Genomic DNA, 23,382 nt, shown 5'->3' with positions numbered 1-23,382 from the left:
TGAGTGTGCGCTACCATCCATCCATCCACCATCTTCATCATTCAAACCAGCCTTCTCTCCAGTCCCTCTACAGAGGGAATCAGAGAGAAGCTGCCTCAGGCCTTTTAATTTTCTCTCGCTCATCTCCTACACACCACATTCCCTTTAGTTTGACTCAGCATCTGCTCTTCATCCATTGTTGCTACATCCAAGTGACCTGGAGTTTCCTCGAGGAGCAAAGCCATGAAGGAGCACAGCCCTGCAGCTGCAGCGGCTCTCGGCCCCTCCCAGCCATTGCAATGCACCTGGATGTCCCATCATCCTAATTGAGGACTTTTGCAAGCTGCAGACACTAACGAGTGCAGTGTCCCATTGATAAGAAAAAGAAAAAATCCCAAAGTGGGACAGTTTTGTTCATTTTCCCCCCTCCAAAATTTGAGCATTTTCTTTATTCTGGTGGAATCCAAGGAGATTCTCTGTCCTCCATTCATCCCAGATGGGAGTCTGCCCATCAAAGACACTCTAAAGGGATAGTCTGTTTACACGTTCGAAGTTTAGTTTATATTATTTCTAGCCATGCAGAACTAGGTTGATAGGTTGGATAACTTTAAAGCCTGGGCCCAGCCACCAGATGGGAACGCAGGTGGTCTGGGGTGGCGGGTGGTTTACCAGAGGCAAAGAACTGAGACCCTGGTGTGCCTTGATGTCACCCTCTCAGGAATGCTGGTGTCTCAAGGCAGAAAATGGGATCCTCCTAGAGACTGATTCTGTGGAGGATCCTGTTACCACTTTAGTCTAAAAAGTAGTGAGATTTTTTTTCTTTTTCTTTTTCAAAAGCATGATTCTACCTAAAGCCATTAAAGGGCTCTTTTTCCATTTTTTTCCGTTTTTTTTTTTTTAATCTAAGAGAAGAACAGATGCTAACAGATGAGATTTCACTGGCTGATTCATTTGTTTCAGATGCTTGAACGGATGCTTTAGAGTTTTCTGCCTGAGCTACAGCACCAAGCTGGTTAGTCGGAAGGCGTTTGTGGCTAAGGCCTTGAAAGGGCAAACGCTCACGTGGGCTTATTTCTACTGACACAGCATTTCAGGAGAAATGCAGGCAAGAGCAGACCCAAGGCCCTGAGGAGACCCCTGCCGAGCAAGGCACTCCTCTAAAAGTCGGAAGTGGGGCTGTGGTCACCGCGGAGCCGCGGCTGCCTGGTGCAGATGCTGCTCCAGTGGCTCCTTGTTATGAAAGGGAACGTACAAGTTTTGACAGTTTTCCCTTGCAAGCAGAGACTCAGAGAAAGGGAAAGAGAGAGAGAGAGAGAGCAAAGGACGGGGGCAGCCGCCCCACAGAGAAATGAAACGAACACGGCTTCCTGATGCTGGCCAGTAAAAAAAAAAAAAAATCATAATAAAAAGTTTAAGCAGACCTGCCCAAGGTGGGCGCTGACTCCGTTCCAAAGTCTTGCATCCCTAGTTTGCCCGAACTCCCAAAGACTGGCAGGCCCCTTGGCGCTGAGTGGACAAGTTCCTTTTATACGCCAGTACGTCATGACCTCCTGACCGCCAGGCCCTGCTCGCTGCAGCGACCCAGTCCAGAGCGCAGTGGGAGTGGACAGGCCAGGAAACTCAGACACACCCATTGAAACTAACACATACACCTGCATGTCCACACCAATCCAGGCAACACCTCAGGGTCCATCTAACGTGTCCGCGGGAAATGCCACCAACCCAACCTCATCTGACATTGTTCGTCTTTAGCTCGCGCTCAGAGCCAGGCTGGGGATGCCTCTGTGGAAGCAGTGTGGTCTAGTTTCAAGGACACTGGGAGTCAGGGAACCTGGGTTCTAGTCCAGCTCCAGTGTTCACTTGCTGTGTGACCTTGGGCAAGACACTTAACCTCTCTGTGCCTCAGTTCCCCCATCTGTAAAATGGGGGTAATAATGTCGACCTACCTCACAGGGCTGTTGTGAGGAATAGCTAAGTGATTGTAAAGCACTCTGAACGTATAATTGCTTATTATTAAGACTACAACAATAATAATATCATATGCCTGTTTACTACCAACTTTAAGAAATCCTTGTTTTCCTTTTATCTCTTTTCTGTTCTGTACTGTAGTTATCCATCGAGAAAGAGAGCTCTCCCCTTTTGCAAATGTCCAGGCAATGCACAAAGATGTAAACAGGCTACTCGACAGGTTCCATTTTCACATGGCGAGGGCACCTCAGATTTTTAGCTGATTCCAGGCAGGGAGTCAAGGAGCCTGTGCCTCAGATGCTGAGCCCAGCATCTGAGCGGCCAGCAGCCAGGCTTTTAAAGTCAGCCTTCCAAACAACCTGAGTGCAACTGGGTGCGGTGGTACACACCTGTAATCTGGTACTTGGGAGGCTGAGACAGGAAGACGGAAGGCTTGAGGCCAGTCTCAGCAATTTAGCAAAACTGTTTCAAAACAAAAATAAATAAATAAAACAGAGCTGGAGTGTGGCTCAGAGGTAGAGTGCCCCTGGGTTTAATCTCTAGTACTGGGGAAAAAAAAAAAAAAGGAAATAACCTCAGTGCAAAGTTCTTGAGAGAGTTTCTCAAACGTCAAAGCCTCTAAACTGTGCAGAGGAAAGAAAGAAGGGCTTCCCAATTCCCGTCACCCCTCCCACTTGCCCTGGTGTGTACCAGCTGCAGCTGTGTGCGTGTGCACATCTCATACATACGTGGGGGTGGAGAATGAGGGCAAGCAGTGGGGAGGAGAGCCAATCTCTGGGCAGCCTGTCCCTGACCATAGTGGCTGTTCCCCCAGGCATCCTGGGAGTTAAGGCGAGGTGTAGGATTGCAGAGTGGAGCTGAGGGGAGGCATACTCCCTTTAGTCCTGACCTAGGCAAGACAGGACGGCTCCTGGCCAGGCTGAAGGCCGCCTTCAGTGGTCTTGGTGGCTTTGACATTTGCCCCTCGGCCATGGTGGCTTGCCACATAGTGGTTTGACCTTCCTGACTTCAGTGGACCCCCGGCCTCACTAGGGGGACAGGCCCAGCTGACTCTGCTCCATGTCATGTGTGCAGGCTCTAGAAGGCTTAGAAGCTGCCTGTGGCTTCTGTGGGTTTCCACTGCAGAGGCTGAGAGCCCAAAGAGCAGTTTTGCTGCTTCACAGTCCCATGTGTGGGGCTGTAGAGGGTAGGCTGAGCTGGCCACTTAGAAGATGTAGACGCATGCAGGTGTCTGGTACTAACAGTGTCCTCAGCTCTTGTGTCCAGCATCTTAGTTTCCCACAGCCTGCCAGCAGCCCAGTCCCTCTCCCACACTTCTCTGTGATCCAGCAACCAAACAGCTAATGCCTGGCCCAGCAGGGCCTATGGGACTTTGCTGTGATCCAGAGGCCCGTTTCTGCTCTGATCGAGTGGTGCTTGGGGTACATTAAGGTATGAACATCTATTGAGAATTGAAAAATCATCCCTGCAAGGGAAGCTGGTCAGCTCTGTGGACACAGGTGAGGAGCTGATCGACCCTTGGACAAAGGATTCCTCTCTTTCTGCCCCACCTGGTAAGGGTAGTGCATGTTCACCCCATGTGCATCACTCCTTTCAGAGATCTCTGGCATTCCTCCCCAGACCTTGGCAGAAGAGTGTAACTTCCATTGTAAGAGGAAGTTATAAGAGACTACTCAAGTTGATTATTTAGAATCTTCACAGGCACATACATTAAACTTGGTGGCCAGTGGTAGAATCAATGGTTTTAGACTAGTAAGCTCCCGGGTGATAGAGGTCACACAGACCAGTAGCCATTGCAGGGAGGCAAAGATAAGACTGGGCATCAGGCTCTTCTCAAATAGTACAAAAAACAACACTTCAACCCAGTTGAAAATTAGCCCTCAGGATTATTGGCACTGCGTTATATATACTTTATGGAAGAGGAGAGATGGTGTTCCACTCTGAGAATAATTGTTGTTTTCAAAATCTTTGAAAAGTTGAGGCAAGTTATGCAGTAGCAAAAGCTTACATATTGTAGCAGATTCTTTAATAACATGCGCCTGGTATCCTTCAGTAGGCCAGATGTATCCTGGTTCAGTTAACAACAGAAGTAGCTTGTTAAATAAAGCAGAGTTCCCAGGTGGGTCAGTACCTGAGTGAATTTTTTCTCCTTGGCATATCTGAGACTAAGAGAGGTGGCTGTTTGGGGTAGTGGAGAGCACACCATTCTAAGGCACAGTGAAGACAGCCCCTCAAGGAGTGCCCATAGCTCAGAGAATCCCCGGAAGAACTGAAGTAGAGAAGAGTCAGCAGAAACCCAAGAAGAGGTAGAAGGCCAGACAGCTGTGGTGGGGTGGACTGGGCAGCAGTTCTCAAGATTTTTGATCTTAGGAACCTTTTCTATTCTGTGTGTGTGTGTGTGTGTGTGTGTGTGTGTGTGTGTGTGTGTGTGTGTGTGTTTATGTGTATATGTAGTACTGGGGATTGAATCCAGGAGTGTTTTACCTCTGAGCTACACCCCCACCCCTATTTTTTATTCTTTATTTTTTTAATTTAATTTGTTTGCTTGTTTGTTTTTGGATACTGGGGATTAAACCCAGGGGCATTCTACCTCTGTATTACATCCCCAGACCTATTTATTTTTTATTCTTTATTTTGAAACAGTGTCTCACTAGGTTGCGAGGGCCTCACCAAGTAGCTGAGGCTGGCCGCGAACCTGTGATCCTCTGGTCTCAGCCTCCCAAGTACTGGGATTACAAGTGTGCGCCACCACACCCAGCTTAAAACAGAAGTTTTTAATACACCAGAATATGCAAGCACAAAGATGCCGGGGTGATGGTGCCATCACATCGTGTAGCCTTTGACAATTCTCAAGTGCATCATGGACCGCCGAGGGTCTCGGGATGCCCCAAGGTCTCTGGACCACACCATGCTCTAGGGAGATAAGTCAAAACCCCCCTTAAAGGCAAAGGGTGCTGGACCCTTTTATGATTGCCTGTGTTCCCGAGACCCCCACCATAGAGGCACTGCCCTAACTGGTCCCCCTCCTCCACACAAGCCCACTTACCTAAACACAGGACTGCCTGTGCCAGTGTGGCCAGCTGAGCTCAGGATGAGAGTCTGTGGTGTGGCCAGGTCTCACTGCCTGTGCCCATCTGGAGGAATGGCAGTCTCAATTAGTGTGGGTAGAAAGTGAGTTTGAAACTCTCAGCTCCTCCGAGCAGCACAACTGAGACTCAGGATGTATGCCCAATGTAGTTGTCATTGTAACTTATCATCATTGGTCATTCCTGTGTTGATTCAGTAATAAAAGAGCTTTGCTAAGTTAGCCAAAAGAATTCTGACCTCATTTGAGTGTGAGATTGAGTGTCCCCTCTCTTCCCAGTGGATGCTATGGCTGTCTTGGTGGTGGCGATGGTGGGAGAGTGGGCCAGGAGGCCAGGAAGCAAGAGTCCTCACTCAGCCCTCCCTTAGTTTGGACATGGGATTTCATCAAACAGGCAGCATATGGACTCACCTTTCCTTCTAGGGTCAGGTGGGATTATCAGGATGTGGGGCTCACAGTGACAGGAATGGAATGCTAGCAGAGCTGGAATTGTGATTTGCAGCTTCTGCTGAGCCAAAGTTTTATGTAATATTCTCTTCATTTTCAGAAAACTAGTAAGAATCTCTCTGATTCTGGTGTTAAACCACAGCCAAGAGTCAAGGTGGAGGGGCCGGGCCTGTAGCTTTTGGTAAAGCACTTGTCTAGCACATGTAAGGTCCTGGGTTTGATATCCAGTACTGGAATGATAAAAAATAAAGATGGAACTAAGATCTCTCAGATTGTTTGCAGGGAAAATCATAGAAGAGGTAACTTTTTTTAAAGTTTTCTTTAGCTTTCAGTGTGATGGCGCCAGACATGATTTATACAGGCAAATGCTACTCCAGGGGTAGCTCATGGGGGTATTAACTGTTACCACTAACAGTGAGAGCACGAATCACTGTGGATGACTAAGCGAGTGTCATGCCCATGATTCTAACCTTTTTCGTATCAGCTCTCACAGAATCACCACCAACACAGGACTGTTCACAATGGACACAAAGGCCACACCATGACATTTTCCCTGGAGGAAAGCAATGACAAAATAAGGGGTGTGCCTGCGTGTGCTGGGAGGCGGAGGACAGCTTGTGGATGAGCAGGTCTATTCTATAAGAATATAATCTCTAGTTCTTTCTTCTACCGGAGCTAATCTAAAATTGCCCCCTCTAATCCACCATGGGCCAGATGTTACGAAAGAGTTAACCAGCACCTGTCATTGGTGGATGACTGTGTGCAGGGACAGCCTCGGCTGAGTGAAGCCTGTCTGTGATGGAGCAGGCTGTGCAGGGCAGGGCTCTTTGGCTGGACTCTGCAAGCCTGGCACCCACATCTAGAAGATGAATGGCCTGGCCTCATCCCGGCTGGAGACTTGCCTCTCTTTTCTTCACTGCTACAGTGTAGGTTCAGGGTGGGTCCGTGTGTGTGTGTGTGTGTGTGTGTGTGTGTGTGTGTGTGTTGGTTCTGTGAGAGCTGACAGGTGGCTAGAGTGTCTGATGGAGCTTGTTTAGGGAGACAGGCAGCAAAATCATTTTAAATGCATGTAGATGGGAGAAACTTAACCCTAAACATGGGCAAGAGAAGGGCGGCAAATGAATGTTCATATTTGATGTCAAGATGTTATAATTTTATGCTGTTGCTTCAGAACTGTTTAGAGAGATTTTTCTAGATTTATTTTTTGGTGACTTTCTCATCGAGTAGAGTAAATATCTATAAAATTCCAATTAAATGGTGTCTAAAATTTAAAGCAGCAGTCTACAGGCAAAGCGCCAATGTTTCTTTTTTAAAAGTATTTATGATAACATCTAGCATTTTAAAATCAACCAGAAACTAGGCTTGATTCTGTTTAATATTTTATAAGATTGGACATCTTAAAACAAGTCAATAATGTTTATATTTTATAGCAATTCTGTGTTTATTCGAAACCATAATTCTACTGTGATGTTCATGGAATTACTTTATATGGGTTTGTGTTGGTTTAAGTGCTAATGACCACATTTCAAATGAAAACTACTTTGCAGAGATAGACACAGACATGAAATATGAAAAAAGAATAGTTAATTTTATTGATTGTAAAGTGTTTATTTCAAGAAAAAAAATGTTATGTATAGGGTAGTGAAAGAATATTTTTTTTCAAGGGTTTAAGATAGTTGTCTGTACTTTTTAGAGTTGGAACTTGTGCCTATGGAATTTTTGGAGCAGCCTAAGCTATGTTTTAGCTTGATATGTGTGCTAGAAATTTTTCATTATTATGTTTTGTGATATGTAATAAATTCAGGGTGCTGTGCTTATGCTTCATTTCAGTTCTAGTTTAGGGGCATCTGTGTCCCCCACCACACCCCAGGTCACATGTGAAAGAGCAAAGTCAGTCCCTGACTCTGACCAGGTGTGTTTTCTCCTATGTGGAATAAGCTGATCCAAATCGTGACTTCTAAGCTTCTGATTTCATGTCTGGGAAGAGTGATACTTTCCTCCTTTGACGTCTCTTTAATGAATATGTTGTCATTATTTGTCTTGGGAAGCAGCACCTCTGTCTGCCTCTCAACCCTCTCTGTGATTTATGTTGCAAACAAATTCTCTGTCCTGTGTCTGTTGCACTATCTTGTCGACTGAATCTTAATCTTGTGTATCACTGAAGATGTGCTGGAGACAGTTTTTGTTTTTATTATGCAATTGTGTTATATGTGTATCTCAGTGAAATGTCAAACCGCCAACAGAGGATGATGTTAAAAATTATCCAAATAAATAGTTTTCTATTTCTTTTAATCAGACCTAGTCCAATCAGTTGAATGACAATAAGTAGGATTGTGTGTTATCTAAGCTCTGGGGTGTGCCTAGCCCCACTGCCTTGTAACTTGGGTTAATGTGCATAATTTCCTGGGTGGGGGTGTCACCTCAGTGCATTGTAACCCGTGTTTACTTTGCAGAGATGGCAGCAGGTTTCTTGAGCCTTGTCTCTTCTTGTTTGAGCCTCAGATATGTAACAGACCTTTCTCTTCCCAGTTGATCCCAAATCAGAGACCCTTGCTTAGCCTATCCCTTGATAATTGTAACCTAGAAAACTGCAAATGAATGGATTGCAGGCTGATCAATATGGCTGGATATGGCCTTTCCTCCCTCGCCTGCAGCTCTGCTGCCAAAGAGCATCTGCCAACATACGTTTGAGTTGCCTTTGCTGTGTTTCCATAGAATGGCAGGTGGGTCACATAAAAACAAAACAAAATGACTCCCCAGGCTCAGATGTGGTGGATTCAGGAATCTTGGGAAAGGGAAAGAGCGCGTGCACGTGTGTGTGTGTGTGTGTGTGTGTGTGTGTGTGTGTGTGTGTACACACCATTTGCCTGTGATCAGAGGTCCAGGGGAGACTGGCCACACCAAGCACTAGTCTGGGTTTGACCCTGGTCCATGTCTGTCTTTCCCCTGAAGACCACAGTAGTCAGAGCCAGGAGCCTTAAGGCTTTGACTCGTGACACCTCTTCCCCCACGATTCACAAGATGGAAAGGCTTTCTGCTCTCTGTTCACAGAGAGTTCAGATCAAACTTAGTCTTGTCTTTTTTTTTTTAAACAGAATTAGCTCAGAGGTTGGGTGCTCTTACAGGTAAGGATGTTTCTATAAAGGGCCTCTTGAGACATTCCTGTGACTTTATATTCTAAACGAATGTCACTGTTACCAGTGTCTACAGGAGAACAGTTTTGTGCATTCCCACAGTAGACCCCATGCTGGGTCTGGCATGACTGTGGGCCCATCCTTCCCCTGACCTTTGCCCACCACTGCCCAGCATGCGTCTACCACAAGCTTGGCTTGGGCATGGTCATCATTTTTTATCTATGTCCTTGATATAGCCACCCACCCCCTGTGGTGTGTTGGGAAAGGATAGGAAATTGGTTGCCACCCAAGGGCCCCAGCACTCAGCCAGCTCTCCTTTGCAGACTGCTCTGAAGTTGGAGTCTAGCTACAGGAGACTTTTCAGCAGCTGTTGGCTCCCAGTGCCCTCTGGTGAAGAGGAAGTGCCACCTGGGTGCAGGACCTAGATCTGGGGCGAAAGGAGATGCCTTTTTCAGATGCACATCTCTTGTGGAAAAAGATGAAGCAGAAGCACAGTCCCTATTTGTCTTTAAGTCAGCATGCTGCTTTTCTCTTTCTTTTTCCCTTTTTCTTTTTTGTAGTACTGGAGGTGGAACCCAAGGGCTTTTTTACCACCGGGCTATACTCCCAAACCGTTTTTATACTTTATTTGGAAACAGGGTCTCATTGAGTTGCCGAGAGCTTCACTAAGTAGCTGAGGCTGGCTTTGAACCTGTGCGATCCTCCTGTCTCAGCCTCCCAAGTGCTGAGATTACAGGCGTGCGCCAGCATGCCCGGGAACATGCTGCTTTTTCTTCAACTCAGTGGTCCATGCATCATGATTTTCCCAGAGCCGGGGACTGTGCCTTAGCCCATCTGCAGTCCATCAGCATTTCAGAATGCTCCCCTAACAAAGATATGGACAGTGGAAGGGCTTCTCCCAGGCTCTGTCCTGATAGTTTGGGGACTGGCGTAGCAAGGCTGCCTGTGGGAGCTTCAGGGGAAATGCAGAACCTCTGGGGATCTGGAGGGTGGCCCAGTGAGCTTTTCTCAGCCTGCAGAAGCTAGTGAGCCGTTTTGTTTTCCTGGTCTTTGGGAACATGACCCCTCTGTTGGTGAGTTCTACACCTGCTCCCAGGCTGCAAGCCAGGGCACTCCGGATGGCCACAGCAGCACATGGCACAGTGGCCCAGGTGTGTGTGCGTGTCGATCTGTCCCGTCGTGGCCGAGTGTGCTGGTGATTGCCTTGTGTTGTGTCACTCACTTGTCCCATGGCTTTTCCACAGATGCTGCCTGGCATGCTTGCTCCTCTGGTGCTCACCTAGGCCACCTCACCCTGGGTGCAGCCAGGTGCTCCCTGTCACCTGCCCTCAGAGCAGCCAGGCTGCGTTCCCTGCCTTTGGGGCTTGGGAATGGAGCCAGTTCTTCATTTAGACAGGCTGTGCTCCCTGCTGTGGCAGCCCCTCATGCTGGTCCTCAGGTAGTGCTCCCTGCATGTGGGGGTTTGCAGGGGAGTAACTGAGTTTGAGGTCTCAAGCACCCCAGCACCGTCATGTCTGCTTGGCCATACCAGTGACCTCAGGCTGCTTCAGTTACAGCCAGCCCACCAGTTCCTTGGATTGGCCTTTGGAGAAAGCTTTCTCTCCCACCATGAACCAGGCAGGAGCAAGTCCAGCCCCGTGTTGGAGCCGGGGCTTTGTGTGTCTAACCTGCTCTGCCATTTTCATTGATCTAGGCGGGATTAAGGACACTGCATGACATTGGGCCAGAAATCCGACGTGCTATCTCCTGTGATTTGCAAGATGACGAGCCAGAGGAAACAAAACGAGAAGAAGATGTGTTCAAAGTAATTATTCCACGCCTAGCTACACCCTGGCCACCTGGAAGCAGTGGGGCAGGACTCTGGTCGGGCAGTTATGGCCTCAGAAGAGTCTGGAGGATGCGAGCCAGTGCAGGGTCTAGAGGGGCTTGAGCTTGTGCCCTCCCACCCCTAGGACCTCGCCACTCACGAGCGCCTCTTCTAGGCCAGGCCAGCTGCTCCTCCTGCCCCCACCTCCAGCCTCTGAGGAGCCTGGCCACAGCCACTGGCCAGCATGGAGGGACATCTTGGGTTCTGCCAGCAGCTGCCCACACTGCCCTCCTTCCCTGGGCTACCTCTTTGCTCTGCCTAGGAGCCCTTAGTCCCCCAGACCATGAGGCACGTCTCCTGCCTCACCTTGCACCTGCCCACCAGCCCAGCTGGGCATGCCACCTCGACTTGGAGCAGCTGACTGGAGATGCATTTGAGTGACAGCCAAGGGCTCGCTCCCCTGCTCAGGGATTGGTGACCTTCCTCATGAGCACGTCCTCCCTGACCACTGAGACACTGAGATTGTTTTACAGGGATCCTATGGAGCTTACCTAGAACTTTTGTTTTTCATGTAGAAAAAAAATTACCTAACGTAGCTAGCCTGCATCAAATACTTGTTAAATTACCTGGTGTTGTCTCCCATTATTTTGCAGAGAAATGGTGCCCTGCTTGGAAACCATGTCAATCATGTTAATAGTGATAGGAGAGATTCCCTTCAGCAGACCAATACCACCCACCGTCCCCTGCATGTCCAAAGGCCTTCAATGCCACCTGCAAGTGATACTGAGAAACCGCTGTTTCCTCCAGCAGGAAATTCGGTGTGTCATAACCATCATAACCATAATTCCATAGGAAAGCAAGTTCCCACCTCAACAAATGCCAATCTCAATAATGCCAATATGTCCAAAGCTGCCCATGGACAGCGGCCCAGCATTGGGAACCTTGAGCACGTGTCTGAAAATGGGCATCATTCCTCCCACAAGCATGACCGGGAGCCTCAAAGAAGGTCCAGTATTAAAAGGTAACCATTAAAACACACACACACTGGTAATCGTGCTGCCCACCTGGAGTCCATGCTGTGGAGCGAGGCCTGTGCTCTGCGTGTGGAGGAGAGTCCCTGTAGATGTTTGCAGTAGAGCCTGTGAGCACTGCCCACCATCCATGTAGAGGCCTAACAGACCAGGGCCACCTGGCATCCTATATCCTGCTGTGGAATGGCCCTTCAAACACAAGCAGCTGCAAAATTCACCCTTCCCGGTTGTGCTGACATACCTTGAGGTTGGAGAATTCCTTCTGGAAAGGGACAAGGGTAAATGTTTTAGGCTTTGAGAACCTTGCAACCACTCGGCCTGCCATTGCAGGGTGAATGCAGCCAGAGACTGTAGTTAAGTGAATGGTGGTGGCTGCCTCCTCATAAATGGGATGAATGGACACTGAACTTTGGACTTCATATATTTATACATGATGAAATTTTTTTCAGTCCTTTATAGATGTAAAAACTGTTTCTAGCTCTTGGGCAATCAAAAAAAAAAAAAAAAAAAAAAAAAAAAAAAAAAAACAGCAGCCCAAAATTGGCCAGCAGTGCACAGTTTGCCTACCCACTCCTAGTACCGGGTAGCCTGGGATCTGCACTAAATGTTGTTGGAAATGCTTAACGATCTATCTTCTCCCTCCCTCCCTTGTTATGGCTTTCCTGGATAGAACCCGCTATTATGAAACTTATATTAGGTATGTGCTCATTACCTATGTTTCTTTGATAAATGCTGTGGTTTTATGTTACCAACTGGCCTCTCTGAATGCTAAGGAATTAAAAATATGTATTTGAGCTATTAAGTAGCCTAATAAGTTTTCCTAATTCAGGGCTATAGACATGGGGGTCAGACATTATTGTTCTCCCTAACAAAGGCACTCTCCGATCTTTACCTGCATAGACTGTCTCATCCAAGCCTGTGTACCTGGGCAACGCGAGGTACTTTTTGAGGTCTGGATTCTCATAGGGCTTAAGAAAAGCATAACCCAAACCTCCTGAAGACCAGACACCAGGTGTCCTTGGTCATCACCCTGTATCCTCCATCCTCATGCAGTAGCTTCCATCCCACATGTGTTGACCTGAATTGAATCTGGGTGGACCAATCATTTGCTGAGGACAGGGGGAGCAAAGGTCTTCTAGTTTCCTTATTTCCAGTAGGGTTAGAACCACAGGGTCCTAGTGGGGTCAGGAGAATGAAGTGCTCTGAAGGAGCATGGTTCTTTCAGAGAGAGGTTAATGTCCCTGAGCCTGGCTGATGCTCCTGAGGCTTTAGGCCAATCAGATCCAGGTTCCATGGAAATGGTATGACATCCCTGGGGCAGAACAGACTTTGAAAATGTAGGAGATGTAGCTGGGTGCGATGGAGCACGCTTGTAATCCCAGCATTTGGGAGGCTGAGACAGGAGGGTTGCGGGTCACGGACAGCCTCGAGTACTTAGTGAGGCCCTTTGCAACTCAGTGAGAGCTTCTTTGTTTCTTCCTTCCTTTCTTCCTTTCTTTCTTTCTTTCTTTCTTTCTTTCTTTCTTTCTTTCTTCTTTTTTTATGGTACTGGGAATGGAATCCTGGGGCTTTCTACCTCTGGGCCATACTCCCAGACCTATTTTAAACTTTGTTTGGAAACAGGGTCTCACTACATTGCTGAGAGCCTCACTAAGTAGCTGAGGCTGGCTTCAAACCTGTGTGATCCTCCTGTCTCAGCCTCCCAAGAGACCCTGTTTCTTAATAAAGAATAAAAATAGGGCTGGGGGTGTAGATTAGAGGTAGAATGTCCCTAGGTTCCATCCCCAGTACTACAAACAAAACAAAACAAAACAAAACAAACAAAAATGTAGCAGATGGTTTCCAAGAAAGTCTCCCTGTGACACTATATCCAAAACTTACCTGGCCTTCCTGGTTTGGTATGGTGGGAAGTCACTGGTGTGGAGGCCTCTTTGTTCCAGGCTCTCATGTCACTGGCTGGAGATTGAATCTGGGGACATTTTAGCTCTGAGTCACACTCCCAATTCTATTTTTTTAAAACAGGATTTAAATTGCTAAGGGTCTCACTGAGTTGCTGAGACTGACCTCAAACCTGTGATCTTCCTGTCTCAGCCTCCCAAATACTAGAATTATAAGTGTTTGCCACCACACGCAGCTTCAAGGTGGTTTATTATTCTATGTTGTTTCCAGGCTGGAGCTGAGGTAGGGAGATCAGTGGCCTGGGAGCCCAGGGTCTTCCCTAACCCCCCCCCACCCCAGTGCTGACAACTGTGTGGTGTCCTAAGTCCATCTTCTTGCTTTGTCTTCAAAGCACATCTTGCCCTTGGCTCCACAGCCTCTGGGCACAGTGGTTTGGCTCCAGTGTTATGCAGGCCACTGAGAGAGACAACACGCACACATGCAGCATCCTTGCCAGGGGCTTGAACAGCCTGGTCCCGCTTGAGGCAGGTGTCTACCAGGAGAAGCCATGCTCCTCAGAGGGCTGTCGGAACTGCCTCCCCAGATCTCAGATCTCGCTCCCAACTGCAGGTCTGACTCGGGAGATGAGCAGTTCCCAACTATTTGCCGGGAAGACCCAGAGATACATGGCTACTTCAGGGACGCCCACTGCCTAGGAGAGCAGGAGTATTTCAGTAGCGAAGAGTGCTATGAAGATGACAGCTCTCCCACCTGGAACAGGTGAGGTGCTTGGGCTGGTGCTGATTGCACGGGGATGCTCCTGTAGCTATACTCGCGATTCTCTGCAAAAGGCAAGCAGGGGTACCAGCTCTGGGCCAGAGGGCGGGTGGGAGGGGGGAGAGAGAGCCTACAGGGGCTTCACACCAGCTGCCCTACTTCCCAGGGGCCTCTGTGACTTTCAGCTCTGGGCATTTGCCTTGGGTCTGCTGTGGCTATTTGAGTCCCCCTCTACCACCCCGTCTTTTGAGAGATGAGCTTTTATTTAACTAACTTGGGAGCTCCAACTTGGGGGCTCTGTTACCACAGTGCCTTGGCCGGGCTGTAGCTTGGCTGGGGTCTCAATAAACAGCTTCTGCCCAGCAGGTTCTCTCCTGGGACAAGGGGATCAGAATAGCATTCCTCAGCAGAGGTGCGGAGGTCACCACCCTGTCCTCTGAGCTGCCTCTCACCGGCTCCTCATGACCAGGGGTCAGATCTGGCACCGAGCCACAGCCTGGGCATCCGCTGCTCCCGCTGATGTCTCCCCCGCCCCTCCCAGCACCCCACTGCCACAGTTGCTGATTCTCAGCCAGGTGGATCCTGTGTTTCCTTTAGGGTCCTTTCCTTCATGGCCACTGCTTGGATACAGAACTTGGCCAACTCTGATGGCCTCTCTCCACCCTCTCTTCAAGGGCCTGTGCCAGGGCTTTGCTTTTCATTTCCCTGCCTGGTACTGCCTACTACCCTCCCTCCACCAAAAGAAACAAACAATAAACCACCTTGAAGCTGCGTGTGGTGGCAAACACTTGTAATCCTAGTATTTGAGAGGCTGAGACAGGAAGATCACAGGTTTGAGGTCAGTCTCAGCAACTCAGTGAGACCCTTAGCAACTTAAACCCTGTTTAAAAAAAATAGAATTGGGAGTGTGACTTAGAGATAAAATGCCCCCAGATTCAATCCCCAGTACCAGAGAACAAACAAAAGCTACCACCTCGGGGAGCCTGCCCCATGCGCGTCTCTTCCGGCATGGGCATGCTTCCTCTCTCCAGCTTGCCTCTAGTCTGTGTGTTTACAGCGGTTCCTAAGCTCCTGGTGGGTGATACCATGCTTTGTGCATCCTAGTGTCCCTGCGCCCAGCCTGCGCCTTGCAGAGGCCATGTCCTTAGATGAGTGGACGGCGCTGCCCTGTGCCTGGCCCACATGGGGCAGACACCACCACACTTGGTCACCACAGGCCTCCAGTCCTGAGCCCTCCTGCCACATCCTCTGTTCTTTGGAACCTTCCATGAAACTGAAGGCGGCTTCATTCTCCTCTAGTCCTACTGCATGGAAGGGAGGTGGGGAAAGGGTTGTCAGTGGAAGTCTGTCAGAGCTAAAGGCAGGGTCACTACCCAGTGTTCAGGCCAGCATTCTTCCAGTCATAATCTAAATATCTGACCCTGTACCTTAGGGGAAAGAAGATTTATTTTCTAACAGGTTGGGCTGAGTCTGTGTGAGGCTGGGGACCGCAGTCTCAGGGCATGGTGGCCGGAGGCAAAGGGGAAGAGCACATGGGCTGGACACGAGAGCGTATGGGGGAGGAGAGATGCAAACAGGACCCCAGGGACCACCTCCTCCAGCCCTGCCCTGCCAGCCTACCAGGCATCACCCAGGTAAATCCATTACCATGGGTTTATTGACTTCTGGGATTACAACCCTCAAGAGTCAACTACATCAGCTCCAAACATTAAGTGAGCGCTTTAGGGAATATTTCATATCTGACTGTAACACCCGGAATCTCGCATGTGCCTCATCTTTGGCCTTTTCTGACTCTCAGGCAAAATTACAGCTACTACAACAGGTACCCGGGCAGCATCGTGGACTTGGAGCGGCCCCGAGGCTACCACCACCCCCACAGCTTCCTGGAGGAGGATGACTCGCCCGATGGCTATGACTCGAGGAGGTCCCCGCGCCGACGCCTGCTGCCCCCCACTCCAACATGTGAGGCTGGATCTCCTGTTGGGGGGGCGCCCCACAGAGGACAGTGCCCTTTGGTCTCCCACAGATGTATCCTCCCATGGCCCTTGGCCCTCGCGGCCCAGCCCTGCAGGGGTGGGCATCTGCTCCCCTTCCTCTGTCATCTGTGTCCCTGTGATGAGCGTAAGCCACTTCAACACTTGATAGGCTCTCTTGGAGGACAGAGAGACCATATGTGGCACTGAAATTATATACCCATAAAAAGGGGCTTTTTTTTTTTTTGCCAGGCATGGTGGCGCACACTTGTAATCCCAGTGCTTGGGAGACTGAAACAGGAGGATCACACAGGTTTGAAGCCAGCCTCAGCTACTTAGTGAGGTTTTCAGCAACTTAGTGAGACCCTGTTTCCAAATAAAATATAAAATAGGTCTGGGAGTATAGCCCAGAGGTAGAAAGCCCCTGGGTTCCACCCCTGGACTACAAAAAAAGGGGGGGGGGGACTTTTTGTGTGAATGGTGCTACCTTTGAGCCTGGAGTCTGTCCTGAGAGATGGGCAAGACATACATGTATTTCCCTGTCCCTGCATCTTTGCCAACATTTATTATTTGTATTCTTGATGACTCATCATTCTAATTGGAGTGAGATGAAATCTCAGTGTCATTTTGATTCTCCTTGCTCTGATAGCTAAAGGCGCTGAACATTTCTTTTGTCATGTATTTGTTGGCCATTTGTAGTTCTGCTTTTGAGAAGTGTCTATTTAGCTCAATTTTCCATTTACCGTTTGGGTTATTTGCTTCTTCAAGATTTTTTTGTGTTCCTTATATATTCCAGAAATTAGCCCTCTGTCAGAGAAGAAGGTAGCAAAGATTTTTTCCCATTCTTTAGACTTTCTCTTCATACTCTTGGATCCTTTATTATGTAGAATCTTTTCCATTTAATGCCATCCCACCTATTTATTCTTGGTTTTATTTCCTGAGTTTTAGGGGTCTTTCGTTGTTGTCAGCTCTGGTCCGCTCTGCCCTGGGAGAGCTGACTCTCCAAAAGGAAGGCTCAGCTCAAGGGCAGAGTTGGACTTGCCCCAGCACCTGGGCGTCCACCAGCCCCGCAGCTGCTGGTCTCCTTTCCCTCCCTTCTCGTTTGCCTCAGGCCTGCAGGTTTGGGCCTTGATGGTTACCTCCTGGATAGGCATCTCCAGCCCACGAAGCCTGGGCTGCCAAGAGCAGCAAGCCAGGCAGGACCGGTGCCATCAGGTCTGGATCACCCAGGCAAGGGCCTGGGGCTGGGAAAAGAAGTGCAGCCATGGCCCTTGCCCGTTTCTGGGGGGGCAGTTTCATTTTGGATTTAATTTTGGACATGTGGGCATTTTGATGGTAGTTAAAGAATATCCATTTCTGCTGTTTCTGAGGAATGAAGCTTAATGTTGAGCAGGACTCAGTAACCAAAATTGTGTGAGGCAGTGGCTCTGAGTGGGCCAACTGCCCACACCATAGAGAACGCGCCCGGGTGGTGCCTGGGGCCTATGCCTCACTCCAGCTGCCAGGCCTGTTGAAGAGTGTACTCAGACCCATTTCCATGGTTAATATTTAATTGTTCAGCACCAAAAATGAGCTGTGAATACACCCGTTCTGTTTCTCATAAATACTAGATGGAGTGCGTGCAGGCGAGCCCTGTGGCTTCACTGCCATCGCTGAGCCTCTGCCTACACCTCCCTGTGGACGCATGGATGTATGTGTGAGTGAGTGCACACCACCCCCGGGCATGGCCCAGCGCTGGAGAGGAAGCTGGGCAGGCAGGAGCAGATGGCCTTCTCCCCTGTGAGACAGATTAGCTCTGCTGTCCTTCAGCTCAGACCTGCACAGGGAAGGCACTTAAGAGTTTGCTGTGCAGAGCACACCAGATGAAGGAGATGGGGCCAGTTTTAAACATGGACAGGCACTCTCTGCATGGGAGGAATTGCTGCTTTCCTGCTCTGCCCCAAACCCCTGGCCTGTGCTGACGGGCCCGTGCCCTGGGTGGCGTATGGGCCAGGCTTCTGATGAAGGCCGCTGGCTATCTTGTTCCACAGCATGCCCCTCGTGGGCACTGGGCCCAGAACCATACCGGGTCATCGTCCCATTCCTCTCCACTGGGCAGTGGCCAGCCAAGAGCTTAGCCCATCTTCCTTACAGACTCCAGTTTCTAACATCATGCATTCCCCACGATGCCTGAGAGGTCTCTCAGATCTGACCTTTTCTGGTACAGGAATTAGGGATACTTGGGGTTTTGCTGGGGCTGGGAACTTAATTTTAGGGCTGTGAGCTCAGAAAGTAGAGGTCAAAGGAGCCATCAGTGGTGCCACAGCTGCCTTACACACTCCAGGCAGGCTCCCCAAGGGGTGGCTTCAGACCAAAGGGCCCAAATGCAGGCCCATCCCCTCGGCCTGCTGCTCAGTGAAGCTCAACGCTCTGGACTGTCTTGTCACTGCCACCCCGGGAGTCAGCCTCCTTTCAGGATTGGTCCTCAGCAGGCCGGCCATGTTCTCAAGCTGTCCTTTATTTCCTCGGTGTTAGGGAGGTTGGATCTTCCCCATCAAGAGTTTGCTTATTGCCTGGTTGAGCTGATGGGGCAGGCGAAATCCCTTCCTTTAAAGCAGAGAGACATGGGCCCTAGAGAGACCAAGGTTCTGGGGGCAAGAGCGGGTAGTCAGGAAGAGCCCGGGATTCTAGAATGATTTTGTGCTACTGTATTTTTGCCCATGACATACATGTCTGACCAGGGCTTCTGATCAGCACGGAGGTCCTCTGGCTGGCAAACAGGTCAACATTTAAAAGTCATGAATTTGTACTGTTTTTTTTTTTTTTTTCAGAACTTAGGATGGAACCCAGAGGCATTCTACCTCCGAGCTACACCCCCAGCCCTATTTTTTTTATTCTTTGTTTTGAAACAGGGTCTCACTAAATTGCTGAGGGCCTCCAAGTAGCTGAGGCTGTCTGTGAACTGCGATCCTCGAGTCTCAACCTCCCAAGTACTGGAATAACAAGTGTATGCCACCACACCCAGCTATGAATTTGTGCTTTTTAAAAATGTCTCTCAGTTGGGCTGCTTCATCATCCTTCCCTCTCAAAGCTGAGGGACTCACTGTGTGAGTCTCTCTGGGACAGACCGCTTGCCTAGACTCTGTGCTCAGTGTCCACCATGGCCACCGTGGCTGCAGAGCCTGCTCCAGCATGCTTGATATGCTTTGACTTTTCAGCCCACCGGAGATCCTCCTTCAACTTCGAGTGCCTGCGCCGGCAGAGCAGCCAGGAAGAGGTACCGCCGTCGCCCGCCCTGCCGCACCGCGCCGCCCTGCCTCTGCATCTGATGCAGCAGCAGGTGAGCCCACCAGCCTCGGCTCTGCCGCCCGCCGTGGGCACTCCTCCCCTGCTGTGCCTCTGGGGGGGAGGATGAGCCCTCACCCCATCTCGTCCAGTCCTGGGAACACGCTGCTCAGCATCCTCTGGGCCATCTGCAGGAGCTCCTTGGGAGGGGAGGCTGAGTATCTGGCTCCCTCTCTCCCTGTACTTCTCCTCAGCCTTAAAAACAGGGCTGGAACAACTCAAACCCCAAGAAGCCACAGCCAGTTTCCACATTTCCAGCAATCCGTGCTGCGCTCTTCCCTCTGAGAGGTGGCCTGTGGTCAGTAGGGTGGGGAAGCCTATCTGGTGACCCAAGGGAACCAGGGAGGGTGGCTGGGCAGGAGGCTGCCCATGGCCTGAGCCCCTTTTCTGTCTGAAAAGACCAGAGATTCCATCCATTTGTGTGCATGCACAGGGTGGGGCAGTCAAAGCAGTTGAGCTGGCCAGTTGGCAGAGCCAGGTCTCTGCTGGGTTCTGAACCCAGGCTCCTGAGCACATGGACCTCGGGGACTAGTGCACACTTTCCATTCAAGTCTCGCTGCCAGATCTGGCTGCTCTGCTTGCGCTTTTAATGACAATGTTTATTTCTGTTCTGTGTCATCATGGAAGAAGGACAAAGCTATAGAAGGCCCAGGCCACCAGATGCCATGAATTAAGCAGGTCTGGAGGTCTCTAAGGAGCATGAGGTCCACCGGCCCAGGCCCAGGCCTTGCCTCTGTCAGCTGTGGCCCTGGGTGGTCTGCGGCCTGTGCTATTTAAGCATACGGGATTCAGGGTCCCTCTCTGTAGAGCAGGCATCCCCAGGTGGATCTGTTGTGGTGGGACGGTGGGAAGCAGGGTGCCTGCCAGTGCTTCTGGGTAGACAGGTGCTGGCTCCAGGAAGCCAGTGTGCCAGAGGGAAGGGAGCCAGCCACACCCAGTCCTTGGTTCTGCTGGAACATAATTTGGTGCTTAAACCCAGAGCGACCTGGGTGCTATGTTCACATTCTCCTTCTTCATCAGTCTGAAGCCTGAAGTACTAACTAAACCCTGGGGCGTTATAAATGCGTGAGGAATTCCGAGGGAAATAAAACACATCTGCTAGGAAGCCACATTTCTACTCCAGGCTCACTCCGTCTTTTCCAGTGTGCCCAGGTCCTCTCAGAGCACCCCCGAGAGCAGGATCTGTGCCTTCATCCTCTACAGGGCGTGAGGCCTGACCTCTGAGGACCTGTTCTCTCCTCAGATCATGGCAGTTGCTGGCCTTGATTCGAGTAAAGCCCAGAAGTATTCACCAAGCCACTCGACACGGTCGTGGGCCACCCCCCCAGCCACCCCTCCGTACCGAGACTGGACTCCATGCTACACCCCTCTGATCCAGGTGGATCGGTCAGAGTCCCTGGACCAGGTCAACGGCAGTTTGCCATCGCTGCACCGCAGCTCCTGGTACACGGACGAGCCTGACATCTCCTATCGGACATTCACACCAGCCAGCCTGACTGTCCCCAGCGGCTTCCGGAACAAGAACAGTGACAAGCAGAGGAGTGCAGACAGCCTGGTAGAAGCGGTGAGTATGCTCTCCACCCCCGGGGACAGGCACTGGAATGGCAGAGGGCATGCGGCGAGTGAGGATGGCTGAAGGAAACTGGCTGCTGAGCCTCACAGACAGCTGTTCTTCCGCCAGTGTCTGTCTCTGGGACATCTTCCCCGAGGGTTACTTCTGGGCCCCTGCAGAACCCAGGGGCATTCTACTTCTGAGCTATACCCCCAGTCCTATTTTCTTTATTCTTTTTTTTTTTCCAGTACTAGGGATAGAATCCAGGGGCATTCTACCTCCAAGCTACTCCCCTAGCCCTGTTTTATTTTTTTTTTTTTCAGTACTAGGGATAGAACATGGGGGCATTCTACCTCCAAGCTATACCCCCAGTCCTATTTTTTATTCTTTATTTTGAAACAGGGTCTCACTGAGTTGCAAAGGGTCTCACTAAGTAGTAGCTGAGGCTGTCTGTGAACCACAGTCCTCTTGTCTCAACCTCCCAAATGCTGGGATTACATGCGTGCACCACCATGCCCGGCTTTATTCTTTATTTTTTTTTTTATTGTTTTTTGGTGGTACTGGGGTTCCTGGAAACCCTTCTACCTTCAGGCTACACTCCCAGACCTATTTTATATTTTTTGTTTGGAAACAGGGTCTCTTAAGCCAGCATGGCTGGCTTCAAACCTGAGCAATCCTCCTGTCTCCGCCTCCCAAGTGGGGGGATTACAAGCGTGTGCCACCACGCCCCGCTATTTATTTATTTATTTATTTATTTATTTATTTATTTAGTGGTACTGGGGTTCCTGGAAACCCTTTTACTTCTGGGCTACACTCCCAGACCTATTTTATACTTTTTTATTTGGAAACAGGGTCTCCTAAGCCAGCACAGCTGGCTGGCTTCAAACCTGCGCCATCCTCTCTCTGCCTCCTAAACATGGGGATTACAAGCATGTGCCACCATGCCCAGCTCTATTCTTTATTTTTGAAACAGGGTCTCACTGAGTTACAAAGGGCCTCACTAAGTAGCAGCTGAGGCTGTCCTCAAACCACAATCCTCCTCTCTGAGCCTCCCAAAATGCAGGAATTACAAGTGTGTGCCACCACGCTCATCTTCTATGACGTTTTAAAAGCCAGAGCTCTAATAAACATGTCAGCTCTAATAAACTGGGTGACGTCCCTAAAGCACATCACACAGGGTTTGAGTGGATTTTTCTGCTCCCCCAGCCTTATAATACATTCATGCCATCCATCCTCTTTCCCCTACAGGTCCTGATATCTGAAGGCTTAGGACGCTATGCAAGGGACCCAAAATTTGTGTCGGCGACAAAGCACGAAATCGCCGATGCCTGTGACCTAACCATTGATGAGATGGAAAGTGCAGCCAGCACCCTGCTCAACGGGAGCGTGTGTCCCAGAGCCAATGGGGATGTGGGCCTTGCCTCCTGCCGGCAGGACTATGAGCTCCAGGACTTTGGCCCGGGCTACAGTGACGAAGAGCCAGACCCTGGGCGAGAGGAAGAGGACCTGGCAGATGAGATGATCTGCATCACCACTTTGTAGCCCCCGGGCAGGGCAGCTCCAGTCTCACGGGGCACAGGAGGGCCAGGGGAAAAGTGCCTCGTAGTTAGGAAAGTGTAGGCACTAGTTGGGAATATTCAATTAGACTTTTGTACAAGCGATGTCATGCCTCAAGGAAGCCATAAACCTGGTAGGAACAGGTTCCAAGTGGCCGAGCACAGCCCAACTGCCTGGCCCCTCAAGAGGACCCCTGGAGGGTGAGGTCAGACCAGCCTGCCGACCACCCAGATGGGTGCCGTAGTCATGTCTCACTGCACGGGGGCACCGGGCCCGCCCGCCTGAGGCAGCGGGGAAGGTTAAAGGTGATGACGGTCACCACACCTGTGTCATTACCTCAGTCATCAGTCTAGCATATCAGACGCTCACTGGGCCCAGCATATCCATTTTTAAACCCTTCCCCCAACACACTGCTTCCTGGTTCCTGTTTGGCTGTCCTGAAGTACAGTGTGTTAGAACACGCTGCCAGCGGCTGTCAGAGGGGAGTGGGACCTGACACAGGGCTCTGTGTTTCGGGACGCCAGTTTACATAGGAGAATGTCACTCAGATGGTCAGTTCTGACTGTCATGCTTAAGGGCAACTGTAAACTGGAATAGTGCACTTGCAACCAGGTAAACTTAGATACACTAGTTTGTTTAAAAATTATAGATTTACTGTATATGACTTGTAACATATGACAATTTGTATTTGTAAAGAGATGGTCTATATTTTGTAATTATTGTACCGTATTTGAACTGCAGCAATATCCATGGGTCCTAACAATCATAGTTCCCCACTAAATCTAGAAATTAATAGTATTTTTACTTGGGCTATACAGAAGTAGAAGAAATAGAGCCAATTCCCATTCAGTGAAAATCCTTTGGGAGTAA

The 23,382-nt window shown here is 49.8% G+C and overlaps 1 protein-coding gene across 5 annotated transcripts in view; it reads left to right on the top strand.

The window, feature by feature from the left end:
- Positions 1-22,497, top strand: part of CACNA1D (calcium voltage-gated channel subunit alpha1 D) — a gene marked incomplete at both ends in the record, with an annotated part of 454,266 nt that extends 431,769 nt beyond the window's left edge. For 4 of the 5 annotated variants that reach the window (XM_080715698.1, XM_080715696.1, XM_080715694.1 and 1 more), the window contains 8 exons: positions 10,307-10,417; positions 11,074-11,441; positions 12,122-12,148; positions 13,960-14,109; positions 15,905-16,068; positions 19,277-19,398; positions 20,647-20,967; positions 22,204-22,497. In XM_080715698.1, coding sequence (XP_080571824.1) covers positions 10,307-10,417; positions 11,074-11,441; positions 12,122-12,148; positions 13,960-14,109; positions 15,905-16,068; positions 19,277-19,398; positions 20,647-20,967; positions 22,204-22,497 — 1,557 coding nt within the window. The remainder of the gene's footprint in view (positions 1-10,306; positions 10,418-11,073; positions 11,442-12,121; positions 12,149-13,959; positions 14,110-15,904; positions 16,069-19,276; positions 19,399-20,646; positions 20,968-22,203) is intronic. The other variant, XM_080715697.1, reaches the window with a different exon arrangement.
- Between the last annotated feature and the right edge of the window lie 885 nt (positions 22,498-23,382).

Source organism: Muscardinus avellanarius (assembly GCF_963383645.1).
Source record: "Muscardinus avellanarius genome assembly, chromosome: 18".
Lineage (NCBI taxonomy): Eukaryota > Metazoa > Chordata > Mammalia > Rodentia > Gliridae > Muscardinus > Muscardinus avellanarius.
The sequence above is the reverse complement of the archived record's forward strand: the minus strand, read 5'-3'. Positions and strand labels throughout refer to the sequence as shown.